The 13,359-nt window shown below is 48.3% G+C and overlaps 2 protein-coding genes and 1 non-coding gene across 6 annotated transcripts in view; 1 reads left to right on the top strand and 2 right to left on the bottom strand.

The window, feature by feature from the left end:
* The window catches only part of AP2B1 (adaptor related protein complex 2 subunit beta 1), a 394,518-nt gene that overhangs the window by 77,028 nt on the left and 304,131 nt on the right, over nucleotides 1-13,359 (bottom strand). For 2 of the 3 annotated variants that reach the window (XM_069791366.1, XM_069791368.1), the window contains exons 1-2: nucleotides 4,837-5,027; nucleotides 570-627 (exon numbers count right to left, since the gene is read on the bottom strand). In XM_069791366.1, the coding sequence (XP_069647467.1) occupies nucleotides 570-606 (37 nt within the window). In that variant the 5' untranslated portion in view covers nucleotides 607-627; nucleotides 4,837-5,027. Of the gene's footprint in view, nucleotides 1-569; nucleotides 628-4,836; nucleotides 5,028-13,359 lie in introns of those variants that run through there. The other variant, XM_069791367.1, reaches the window with a different exon arrangement.
* Nucleotides 5,020-7,924, top strand: PEX12 (peroxisomal biogenesis factor 12). 2 transcript variants are annotated; one of them, XR_011326084.1, is made up of 4 exons: nucleotides 5,020-5,242; nucleotides 5,590-6,134; nucleotides 6,692-7,490; nucleotides 7,653-7,924. XR_011326084.1 is itself a non-coding variant. In XM_069791369.1 (3 exons), exons 1-3 carry the CDS (start codon nucleotides 5,117-5,119, stop codon nucleotides 7,089-7,091), a joined length of 1,071 nt encoding a protein of 356 aa, XP_069647470.1. In that variant the 5' UTR covers nucleotides 5,020-5,116; the 3' UTR covers nucleotides 7,092-7,924. The 2 variants fall into 2 exon arrangements, 1 of the variants encoding a protein (XP_069647470.1); XM_069791369.1 differs by having other exon boundaries at nucleotides 6,692-7,924.
* LOC138687016 (Z30 small nucleolar RNA) lies at nucleotides 10,707-10,804 on the bottom strand. Its single transcript, XR_011326356.1, has one exon. It is a non-coding gene; the product is annotated as a Z30 small nucleolar RNA (small nucleolar RNA).

The following is a 13,359-nucleotide window of genomic DNA, read 5'->3' as shown; positions in this document are numbered from 1 at the left end:
CTAAAATGTCCCCAAAGATCCTTTCCACTCTTCCCCCTTTTTAAGGGCAGCAGTTTGTCCTCAGGTGAGGTGACCACCACACCTACAGTAAAGCCAAGGGAAAGTCAAACGGAGAACTGCAGCTTTGGAGGAAACCGCAATAGAAAATCCCATTATCTTTGCAACAGCTTGATGTAGAGATATACACTTATACCTTAAATATTAAATGTCTCTCAATCAATTTAGTCCTGTGATGCCCGACAGAACAACCATCCTCAGTCTTGAACTTGTTAGCCCATAACTAAAACTCTGTCTCTGACCAGATCTGCACTGAAATCCTAATGTTTTGTTCTCTGATCCTTGAAAAAGCAGCAATTTGGGTCATTTTGTGCATCACAAAACTGTAAAAGACATCAGTTTTGTCTTTTGTCACCACGTGACCTACTTTCGAAGTTTCTCCCTGGATGATTAAGACAAAAAACAGGGACAGAGCTAACAGAAAAGCACAAGTTCTTCTGCATGCAGTTTAAAAAGCTGTGTAAAAATAGCCACCCACCACCTCCAATCCACTACACCAGCTTAACACTAACCTTTTTTATTGGTTGTGAAGTATTTGGAGTCCGTCATGGTTCCAGTTCCTTAAAACACCTGAGAATAATAATAAAAAAAGAACAAATAGTCAAACAGCATTTGCAGCTGACAACACTGAGTTTGCAAGGCAGGAACTCAGAGAAAGGACAGTTGGTGAGTGCATAACGTAAGGCAAGAAGCAAGTGCTTTACATCCACAGGCACAAGTTTCACAATCTTCATTCTGCACCTGCTGCTGATATTACTTGGCAAACCCAGGGATTTAAAGGGCTCGGATGAACACTGTTAGTGAAAACACAACAGCCTGAGGCGGACAGGCTGGGAAAGCAGTGGTGCTCAGCCCAGCTTTTTAAACTCGGAAGGGAAAAGGCAGTTTTTAACTCCTTATAATCAGCAGATCTTGACATGTTCTGCAGCTGTCTTTCCCTTGGGTACACAATTTCGTTTTCCAAAAAAAGCACTGCACATTTAATATCTCGATTGGAAGCAAGAAGTCCATGTTTCAGACAAAGGAAACTGTCAACTCCCCCTAACGATACTTTCCTGTGTTGCATCTTGATGGAAGGAACAATTAATCCTACTTGCAATACCCACCCTGAGGCCCTTTCATTTCTTTCCCTTCTTTTGTTCCTGGGAGATGCAAAGCAGTTTTTTGGAAACAAAGTTCTCTCAAGCTTGAAATTGAAATCTTTCTCTGCCAAGATCTGACATCCCACCTCTGACACACACAAAAGCTTATTATTTCAGTGCTGCACTGCATTTTTGTGGACAGGACTGAAAAATGCTGCTGGGCCAGCAATCGCTTAGCAGAGCTACGAGAATGGTCTCACCAGCATTTTTCTTGCTCCACGGAACCAAATTATTAATACCTTAGAATACAGGGATTGCCCAAACATACGTGGATATCCATCGTTTTAGTCTTACAATTGCCAGCTCTGTGACAAACATGACTCAAACAATTTTCAAGTACTGCCTGAAAAAACAAGCATAGGAGTGGGCAGTTTTACTGTTTTTGAGGAAACAGTCTGCATCAGTGCTAAGAACCTATGACCCTAAAACCATCCCCAAAAAGGGGTTTCCTACGTCTTTCCTCCTTTTTCTATTTTTTGACCAATTCCCCTTCTCTTGTACGTACTTCCATGACCTTAAGTGCTACCAGCAAAGCAGCAAGTCATCTGTTCCCTAAAAGCTGCCTGTCTTGCCTCTAAACCTCGTAGGTCTTGCTGGCTCAGCAACAAAAGGACAAGCATAGCTTTGAACTCCAAGACACTGCCCAGCAGTGCAACCAGCTTGCTGTTTCTTAATGCTTTCCTTCCTCATCCCTTAACCAACGCCAACACCACTACCATGCTTTTTTCCCCTATCCACCCTGAACAACTTAATACCTCAGCAGTTAAATTCCCATCAGCAGCAGCCAAGGGGTGATGCCACAATTTCTACCACCTTCAACGTACTTTACAGCATGGCAATGCAGAGCAGTTGTAATCTTGTCCAACTGCCAAGCAACCAGATGAGAAACAACCTGTTGCTTAGCCCAGTTCCCTGAAGCTCCTGCCTGCCCTGTGCCTGCATGGTTACTGTCTCATCCCAATTAGGCAGTATTACTGGGTTTGGTTTGATTTCTCTCACTTTCTGCTCCTGCCAAGCTGGAGAGCAAACTATGCCTGGGGACAGCTCTGGAAGCACGTTCCTTCTGCAGGAGAGGTTTGCCGTCCTTCCAAAACAGAGGCTGGGCTGGGAAAGCTGCATGAGCCACAACACTGCAATCTTTCCAGCAAAAAAAATCACAGCATCCTGAAAGAAGAATCTGTAGTGGGTCTTGTTTTATAATTAAAAACAGAGCCCGTGTTCAGCTGCAATGTTATTGCTGACACAGTCCTTCGGATTTGAGCCCAGCTTAGAAGATGACTTAAATGTTTTCCTCTATGAGAATATTTGGCATGGTGCCATGCAAAAATCATTGAAGATAGCCTTGCCATTCTTTGTTTGCATTACATGTGAATTTATCAAACTGGATCGTACCTCCCCAGCTGAGCTACACCGATACTCTTTTAACAGTGGCCACAGCAGCAGATTAAAGAGAAAAATCAAGGTGAAAAAACCACCACCATACACATCATCCCAGTTGCATAAAGCTACACAAGAGGAAGAAACCTTGCTGAATTTCAGAGATGATCTTTAAACCCAAAAGCAGGACACTTCACTGTTTTTTTAACTTCAGATCACATACTTGGAAATATGAAGAATCCTAGAAACACTCAGACTCAGATAAGGCTAAGCACAGCACATGTCTTTACAACCCATTTTGATAGACGTAAATGAGATCTGACAGGTCAATAAGCAAACTACCATATTCCAAGTGCAACACAGGAGAAAGCTCTTTTTCTCATGAGCACACAGATTTTTGCTTCGTGTATGTCAGAGCTTGCTTTGCACATTGTTCAGAGACAGCTCGCTAGCAGTACCAAGTATTATCTCATCCACTAAGCAAACTCAGCGTGGTTTACAGCAAGTCCCAAATGAAGGCCAAAAACAAAATAGTCCAGATATACAAATAGCAATATTTTAAATAACTCAAGAAAATGTTAGCTGCTTGTGCACAAATCTAAATTGAAGAGAGCCAAGATAAATTACAACAACATCATGAACATTCTTGTATTTGTAGGAGAAAATCTACATCAGATTGCCCCTCCTTACTATCGCTCTGTGTCCAGCACTTGCTAAGGTGGAAACAGGTAAGAGGTGTTCAAGCTGACAGCAAAAGGCTCCTGTTCCAACCCCAGCAAACAAGAAGAGATGAAACAGAGGAGTTTCTCCAGAAGCTCTGGCAGTGCTTAATGCTATAAGCACTGGCTTGACATTTAAATGTAGACTGAACCAAAAATATATTAAATTAAAAGACTAAGGAATCATCATAACCAGGAAGATAAGCCTCTTCAGCCCAAAACCACACAGAAAATTGGATCCTGCGTCTGACCGACACCTGCTTTGCCCCATGCATGACTCCAACAACAGCCTGAGTAGCTACCCACCACTGATTTCACATAGGTGTAAACAGGAAGGTGGCAGGTTTAAGGCCTCAGTATTGATCCACGCTCCCTAACACTGAAAAATCCAGTATCGAACCCCTAAACCTCTAAAGTGATCCCTGGTTTAACCTGGCTTACAGTCCAGCTGGTGCCACCACCTCTTATTTGCACCCATTTCACCTGCAAAGCCTCTCAAGTAGCCACACAATAGGCTGAGTGGCTCAGCTGCCAGAGCATCAGGAAACTAAACAGAGCAGCCGAACATGGATGGTAAAGGGAAAGCAGCACCTCAGCTTTAGAAACCCCCAGCCCTAACAGCATGTGGTAGGGGCAGGTAATTTCTTTCCATCTTGGGGAGCAAACACCCTTTTGGTGCTCCCCACCCCACTCTCAAACGCCCTGTGGTTCCTAGCACCTCCTCACAACTCAGACCCCCCATCCCAACTTTACCACCAGCCCCCCCACCACCACCACATGCCTCCAGCCTCAGCCCCCAGCAGGACTCGCAGCCCCTCCACCACCCACAGCACCCACCCACCCTTCTCTAAGGCATCCCCAGCCCCCTCAAAACACCTGCCCACCCACCTTCCCCCTGCAGCAGCATCCCCCAGACCTCTCCCAGTACCCCCCAGTTGCAGGAGCATCCCCCACCAATCCCAGCTCCCCTCCCCAGTCCTCCTCAGCGCCCCAGCCCTCAATCCTGCCCAGTCCCACCAGTATCCCAGTAGCTTGCTCTGCACATTCCCATCCCACCTCCCTTCCCCAGTCCCACCAAGCCCCAGCCCACCCACCTCCCACCGCACCCCCGACCAGTGCCTCCTCCCAGGGCCCAGCGTTCACCCCCGCCCCTGCCCAGTGCCCCCACGGCCCAGTCCCCACTCCCAGCACCCACCCCTCACCGTCACCCCTCCACTGCCCCTCCCAGTACCTCTGCACCCACCTGCCCAGTCCTCCCAGTGACTCCCCAGCCCCTCCCAGTACCTCTCTCCATCCTAGCCCAGTACCCCACCCGTGCTCTTCAGCCCCTCCCCGTGCCCCACCAGCGACCCTCCCCACCCTATTCCAGTCCCCCCTCCCAGTACTCCACCAGGGCCTCACCAGTGCTCCATACCTCCTCCCAGTATCCTCTCCCAGTGCCACCCCAGCCCCTCCCAGTTCCCCACCCTATCCCAGTCCCCCCTCCCAGTACCGCATCCCCCTCTCCCAGTGACCCGACCCCCCCCCCCGGCCCCACTCACGGCGGCGGGACGGACACACCGCTGTGGGGGCGGCGGCGGAACCGGAAGCGGAGCGGAAGAACCGGGAGGACTCGCGAGGAGCGAGAATAAACCCTCCCCCCGCCTAGAGCGGCCGCGCCCCTGCCACCATAGAGGGGAGAGGGAGGAGACAGAGCAGACAGAGCGTCGTCCGCGCCGGGCTTCCGGAAGAGGAGGGGAGGGGCGGTGCTCCGCTGCGCCTAGACGGGTGCCCTGCGGGGCGGGGCGCCCCCTAGCGGCGGGGCGGGGCGCAGCCGGCGCCATGGCGGAGCTGGGCGCCCACCTCACGGCCCCCTCGGCCGGCGACGACCGGCCCTCCATCTTCGAGGCGGTGGCTCAGGACAGCCTGATGGCCGCCGTAAAACCCGCCCTGCAGCACCTGGTCAAGGTAAGGGCGAGGCAGGCCGCAGGCCTGGGGTGAGGGGAGGAGAGGAGGGGCGGGAGGCGGCCTCCTCCCTGCAGGCCTTGGGGGCACCGCGCTGCGGGGAGCTGGACACTGAGGTGAACAGTGTCTTGAGGGTGAATATCCTGTGGGGAAACTGCTCCAGAGAGGGACCCTGTGCTCTGTGCTGAGCCGTTCATCGCCAGGGTTTACCTCTGGCTACGCTCACAAGCCAGCATAATGGTTTTCACCCACCCAGCTCGCTTTATGAACTGGAGGCATAATTTATAGCTGCTGTCATTTAGCACATTACTCTGCTTTCAGTTCCTTCCGCTTTGTGTCCCTTTCCATAGGTGCTTGTTGAATCTAATCCTGGCCGATATGGCTTCCTCTGGCACTGGTTTGATGAGATCTACGTCCTTCTGGATTTGCTGCTCCAGCAGCACTATCTGACCAGGTGCAGTGCCTCCTTTTCTGAAAACTTCTATACCTTAAAGAGGATACCAACAGGAGATCACAGACAGCAGCCTCTGGCCACTGCTGGCCTGCCAAAGAGGCAGCACTGGAAGTCTCTCCTCTTGCTGGTTCTTGTTCCTTACCTGAAAGGAAAGCTGGAGAAACTGGTGTCCAGCCTGAGGGAAGAGGATGAGTACTCCATCCACCCTCCATCATCATCCTGGAAGCGCTTTTACAGAGCCTTTCTAGCTGCCTACCCCTTTGTAAACATGACCTGGGAGGGCTGGTTTCTCATCCAGCAACTGTGCTATATCCTTGGGAAAGCTCAGCATCACTCACCCATGCTGCGGCTGGCTGGTGTTCGCCTTGTCAGACTAACTGCAGAGGATATGCAGGCCCTGGAGAAGAAATTGGCTGGAGCCACTGCAAGTCAAACACACAGGTATGTCAGAACACGGCTTAGCTGCTGCTCTCTAGGGGGTTCTGGGGGTGTGTTAGTTTAGAGGTGATGCTGCAAGTAAAACTGTCTTGTTCTCCAGAAATTCTTCAAGATGAAGTCTACCTCTGGCAAAACATGCTCCAAAAGGGTATATCGTTAGTGTAAATAAGGAAACAAGTAGCAGGGACAATATTGCTAAAAGGACTGAAACTTAGCTTTCTGATTTTTCTGAGCAGCAGCTAGTCATGGCCACACTTAATGGCCTGTAAAACAACGATCCATGAGTGAAACGCTCTGTGGTCCAGGTCCCCTCAATCCAAACTCTTCAATTTAGACTTCTGAACAAAACAGGACTTGAAGCTTTCTTAAAATACAAAGAATCTGAGAGAAACATCCTAGCAGATGCCTCATTACAAACATGGCATATGTTGACCAACTTCCTTAGCATTAAGAACCTGTATAAAGCTGTGACTTACTGCCCAAGTCCTTTTTGCCATGGTTTGCAGATGGACAAATGTGCAGTAGTAATGATTTCTCCCTATCTTCTCTCTCTTTTACAGCATTAAAACACAAGTGCAGTCAGCAGTGAGGAAAGCGTTGGCTGGCATTGCCTTCTCCCTGTCCACCGGGCTGTCCATCAGCGTGTTCTTCCTCCAGTTCCTGGACTGGTGGTACTCCTCAGAAAACCAAGAGACGATCAAATCTCTGACAGCACTTCCAACTCCTCCACCCCCCATGCACCTCGACCATGGGGCCGGCTCAGCTCTCTTACCCAAACTGAAGACCATGTGCCCTCTGTGCCGCAAAATTCGCGTCAATGCCACGGCCCTGTCCACGTCCGGCTTTGTGTTTTGCTACCGCTGTGTGTACAATTACGTGAAGACTCACCAGCGCTGCCCGATCACAGGCTACGCCACAGAGCTGCAGCACCTTGTCAAACTGTACTCTCCCGAGAGCTGAAAGGCCTGCCTCGTGCTGTCAGAGAGATACATCTCTGAGGCTAGCAGCTGGGTAGCAGCGAGCCTAAATTTGCCCCTTCTTATGTCCCATAGAAGACTTTCAACCACTACAACTCATCAGTGATCTCTAAAGCTCCTTTGAACTTTGGTACATCAGCGTTTTGCTGCCTTTGTGTATTCTGGTAAGGCTCTCCCCTTTGTTTATTAGCTGTTTAAACATCCTGTGACAGTTTCAGAGGGATCGGACAGCCACAATCCTGTCAGCTGGCACAGAAATGCCTTCAAAGACCAACCGAAAGGGAAGAAACATTGATTTGGATAAGAAGAATGCAGATGTGAGGATCAGAGAGCATCACTGCTAAAAGTCCTGCTCGAGGGCATGAGCCAGCAAGTTAAAGAGGTAGGGAAAATTCTCTAGGCGAGTTATTCCTCCCTTAGCAGCTTCCCAGGCGCTCCTGCTGCCCTGGGCAAGCTCTGGCACTAGTGCTTGTCAAAGAGGTAGAGACAGGCTTAAACCTCTCCTCTGATCATGCTCCTCTTAAGAGTCTCCCTGTGTTTTCAGGCTATCAGCCTTTGAATTGAGAACATCACAGCCCTAATTCCCATCAACAGTTCTAAATTAAGACTTTGGACTCTTTAAAGGAACAAGAGGTGATGTGTACAAACAAGGATACAAGAAGGACATTACGTTTTCTGCACGAGGGAGAAAAATGACAAACCAGATTAAAGCAGCAACTGTGCCAAACGATGAGAGTTGGTTTTTGTTAAATAAGTCTTTGCATCTGTTATTATCTGCTTTTATAAAGCAAAATTCCTTCTTGATTGAGAACCTTACTTAATTCTTTTCTGATTATTGGAAAAACAGAGTTTGCTCCTCTAGGGGCTCTATTTACATAAGGGAGACTAGACTAAAGCTCTTTGCAGATGATCATAATGGATGTAAGATTAGTGTTTCGTAGGCTGAGAATCTTTAATGTCTGTCTGATTTAAGTATTACATTGAAATTATTCCAGTCCCAACCATGTAGCACATTCATATCACAGGAAAGCATCCTTTCACTGAACAGAGGAGAAAAGAAAACGTGTATGACATTATGGCTGGTTCTTGCTTGACACCTGCTTTTTCACGATGGAAGGGTTTTTTCCCGACTCGGCTCTAGGGAGCAGCAGTTAGCTACTCCAGACATCACAGTGACATTGCTTAGAATACGAAGAGCAGTTTGCTGCGCAAAGTACATGGTCTTTCCAGATTAAGAGATGTGTTTGAACATTTAATCCACTGAACTGGTCATCTCATTTGCCCCCCACTTTAGCTCTGCTTCAGAAGATAAAAATCTCTAATATCCTCCCTCACCTGGAAGCAAGATAGCAAGGTTATTGAATAAAGTGGAAAAATACAGCAATTTGCATCCTGCCAAAGATACTCTGGAAAACACTTACTATAACAAATGAGATTTGTCTCCACTGCTTGTCTTATTATCGCCATACAACTTCTAGACCCTTCTGCCTGTGCCACTATGGAATAATAATAAAAACTGCCTCCTTTCTCCAGTAGTTACAGGATCCATAGACAGGTCCCTTCCTTTAGAAAGCCAGTAAGAGCACACACATCTTACTGGAAGAGAGATCACATCAAGGCATGAGGTTTTCTGAGATTTCAAATCACTTTTAACATAGCTGGCATTGGGCTGGATATTAACTCACACCACTTGCTACATCAGTTTTGTTTCATACAGAGATCATCATCTCTGTGAAAAGCCAGCATCCAAGATGCTCCACTGCTGCGGTATGGTCTTGCAGTAACCTGTCTGATCAGACAAACATGGGCCTGATGGTGTTGACTCTAGTGCAACCGCTCATTTAAATAAGAGCTGAAGGATCTGACTGACAATTCAGTGTCAGGATAGGTTTCTTTTCCTTTTATCCTTTCTGTACTTTCCAAATTATCCGTCTGTTGCTCAGTGAGAAGCTGGGCAGACCTGGGACAGAAGACTGACCGATGCCAACTCACCCGCCAGCACTGCGGAGTTCTTGGGCAAGTTCTGCACCATCCTCTCTAATCCAGGATTCACTAACTGCTGAACAGTATAACCAAGTTGCCTGCACACACACTGCGCCAGGGTCTCTACACCTCCTTCTCCCTGGGTTAACCTCTCTTCTTCTCCCCAGAATGGCCGCCAGATGCCCACCACGGCTGCCTTCCACTCCACCTCCCGCCACACCACGCTGCACAACACCGTATCCCTGCCAAACTTGGATTTGGCGAACTCCACGGCAGCTCCGAAACCTGCACAGAACCACCCATATCTAAGTCTCACAGTTCTGAACAGCTGTAATTACTCTTCTGAATGTTAAATTGCTCTTTAATGCCTAGCTGACTAACGGGCACTAAGCCCACAATGGCTCAGCAGTTACCTGGCAGATTAGTGTTCCTGCAGATGGCTGCAGAATACCAACTTGGATTTGACTGCTTCTTCTAACCCTCCTGTCCTTAGTAGCCAAACACATACCCATTTATCTGGCTTATTGCTCTAAAACAAAGCTACTGATTTGGGTTATACAAACATTCCTGTTTATCTGCTTTTTAACTGTAATAGAGTTATTAGTCATGATGGTCTAAAGATAGACAAGAAAACATTTTTCAGGGAACACCAACTTTATTAAACCAACCTTTGGACTTACATACTAATTTGTGACTTCTACATCATGTAAAATATATGCATTCAGGAAGCTTTGTTCTGTTGCTTAATACAATTACATTAACATTAACAGCAGCAATGGAGTTACCCAATACACTACCGTCAGAACCTGACTTTGCAAGTCTTTTAAAAAACGTTTAGTGAACCTAAGCCACATTCACATTCATCTGGACGCTCTTAAAAAATCAGTGCATTAGCAACTGAGTTGCCTTCCCTATTTCCTTAACAGAAACCATATGGCTTCTCCTGTTAAGAGAAAACCACTGTAACTATACTCCTAGGTACATATTCCCCATAGAAGCTTCCTTCACAGGGAGAAATGAACATCAAGGTGTCACCAAGACCTGGAAGAGAATAAAAACTAGATTAGAGAATAGCTCCATATCTCCTCCTGTACTTGTTTGATTAGCCCAGCCTTCCCCTCTGCCCCCCCAAAAAGGGCTGCACTTCATCCAGAGCAGAGCACCAGAGCCAGGCCTGACACGGCAACTTGCTTCCAAAAATACTCCTGCTGCCATGCTGGCAATCACTAGATGAGAGTACAGCTGAACCAGCTGCTAATGAGGTGCCTACAGGACAGGCGGCTCAAACTCCGTTTTACAGAGTCTGCATTGCATTTACGAATGGCAGAGATACAGTGGCAGAGTATCTGGAGTTTTGTAAGCTATGTCACACATAGGAGAAAAAACAAGAAATCCTTCTCACTGCAAGCTCAGTACTAAACCCAGCGTTGCAGCAAGATACACAAGTCCAAACAAGTATTTGCACTACTCAGTTTTCAAATCGAGGTTTTAGGTTTTTTCTGCTGGTAAAAGAAATTGCTAAAAATTCTTAATATTTTTTCAGTATTTTTTAGGGTGCATCAAAAAGTTTCAAGAAGAAGCAAAGCTGTTTACTCTAAATGAGCTTAGCCGAAATAAGCTCAGAGAGAAGATTACATGATCATGCCCTGGTCAGAGCAAAGACACAAAGTCTCAGCAATACCAGTTCAGAGTATACTTCACTCATCATTGCTTTGGGTGAATTTATTTCTACTCAATAAGAAGCCTGTTCCCAAGTAAGGAACTAGAACAGAAAAGGTGGGGTTTTTTTTCCTGGAGGAAAAACCAACCAAACAGACACCTCCCCACCCCCAACAATAACAGAATAATTTGGGTTCTGGGTTAATTCTTTTCAGGATCACATGGCTTTCTACAGGACAGAGTTTGCAGTAAGTTAACACTGACCCTTGGGAGATGAGACAGGAGTGGCTGTTACAAGACTGAAAAACTAAGCCCCGAGTTGCTATTTCTACCTTCCCAGCAGCACGGAGGAGGTGGTACTTCGCACCATCAGTATGGATGTAGTCTCTCCACACAGAGCTTCTGTGTTCAGCTGTGTGCATGACAAAGCCATGTTGGTAGAGTTACACATGAAAAAACTCTCCATTTCCCCTCCCCAAATACCATTAGCTAAGCCAGCAAAACCCCTCTTTTTCCTCCTGACACACCTATACACAATGCCACCCCATAAAGCACGAGAGACTCCAAATAGGCATTAACTAAAGCTTTGGGTGATCTGCAAGCATGCAACAGATAAAATAAGCTGGTTTAAGTTTTGGATATGCTCATCCATGAATGAAGAGTTTGTTTTATCCTACTTATCACCTCCTACTGTTACAGATAAGGGGACAAAGCACATTTAGCAGGCAAGCAAGGGAAGGGAAGGGAGGAGGGTGACATGCCTTATAGAACCGAGTAGGAGCTAGGGAAGACGGGTCACGAGCTGGGATTCCAAGGTCAAGGAGAGCCAGTACCAGGCAAAACAAGAGGAAAAAACCTGTCATACCTATAAACGTTGCTGAAGTCAGCGGCTCCCCAAGGGTCCAGAGGCCTATTTTGGTCTAACCCTTCCCTCATGCCATCCATTCCCATCTGCTTCCCTACACTCTCCCCCCATGCCTCTCGGAGCTCTTCAGTCCCCAGTTCCACTGCCCCTGTCCCCCCCGCCCCATTCAGCCCCCCTGCATTCCCCTAGCCCCCAGATTTCTACCCCTGTCCTGCTCATTCCCCCCGCACCCCTTCAGCCCCAGATGCCCTACCTCCGTCGGGTTCACCCCCCCCCATCAGCCCCTTCCGCACCCCCTCAGCCTCTCTGGCCCCGTCCCCCCACACCCCGAGCCCTCAGCTGCCCTACCCTGGTCCCCCCAGCCCCTCCTCAGCCCCCAGCCGCCATGTCCTGCTGCAGCCGCCCTCACCCCACACCGCTCACGCAGGCCCAGCCACGCCCAGGCGGCGCTGCCCGCCTTTGTCCCACCCACCCGGCGGCCGACAGCCAATAGCGCCGCGCGGTCCCGCTGGCGAGCCCGGGTGAGCGCCAATAGAAAGGCGCGTTAGCGGAGCTCGGGGCGGTGCGAGCGTTTCCCGCCCTGAGGAGACGGAAGGCCCGGCCCCGGAGGAGCGCGGACTTTCCCTTCTGGCGGCCGCCGCTGTGGTTTCTCTCTTCCGTTTCCTCAGCGACAAGACTTGCTGAGCCGAGGCAGAAGGCGGTGATAAGACACTGCCTCAAACGCCGTCCAGTCCTGAGGGACCGGCTCATATCGCGAAGCAACGGCTCCACGGCAAAGGGGCTGCGTGACGAGTCTGGTATCACCGTGAAAACAACTGAGGAAAAAAAAAAGAGGGAAGAAATAAAACAAAACAAAAAAAAGTGGGAGAAGTAAAATAAAAATATTCCAACAATTGAACAGAAGGTGCTTTGGAAGGGAAGGTGTCATGATTCAATATATAAGTTAAAATGCTTGCTTGTTTAAGGCCAGATGGGTAACTTCATCCTGTTCTTCTAAAGCAGTAACTCGGTTCCTCTTGATGGGCAGCAGTTTGCAAGAAATTCCTGTGTAACATGCATTCCTTTTTCAGGAGATGTATTTCACCTGGTTTTCCTGGGGACGGGGTTTCTGACCCTGCTGGGGACCTTTCTGTGCGGGATCAAGAGGAGGATCCAATCTGAGGGGCAAAGACAGCCCAGTGAGGTAGTAAGTACGTAGGGAGACTCAGAGTTCAAGAAATCAAAGCTTTTTAACTCACCCATACAGCTGTGGGTTTCATTCTGTCTCTGTGCAGCCTACAGAGGAGAAATCTGCAAGGAAGGTAGGGAAGTCTTCACTTAAGCATGGTGGGCACTGTGAAAAATTAAACTGGAAAAAACTGTGCTTTGTAATGAATAAAGAGGAGCCTGGGACACCAGAATGCATTCTGAAGGGAGAGGGAGAGAAAGGAGAACACAAGGGGCAAGGCAAGGAATGGGGGGTATAGCACCGGCTCCTGCCAAGGGGGTTGACCAGGGGACTCTTTTACACCGTATGGAATCAAAAGCTAAAAAGCATTTTTATGTGTTCATGAAGGTGTAATCCTGCCTGCAGAATACATTCCTCTTTCCTTCCTGTCCTGCAGGCAAGTTTCTGTAGTCTAGCGCTAGCTTGCTCTTTTTCCACACTATTTCATTTTCTCTCACCTCCCCTCAAAAAACTACACAACTTAGTTGAGCAGATACCATGGGCACACTCAGCCACTGCTGTGCGAGGCTTCTCAAG

Source organism: Haliaeetus albicilla, chromosome 9 (assembly GCF_947461875.1).
Source record: "Haliaeetus albicilla chromosome 9, bHalAlb1.1, whole genome shotgun sequence".
NCBI lineage: Eukaryota > Metazoa > Chordata > Aves > Accipitriformes > Accipitridae > Haliaeetus > Haliaeetus albicilla.
The sequence above is the reverse complement of the archived record's forward strand: the minus strand, read 5'-3'. Positions and strand labels throughout refer to the sequence as shown.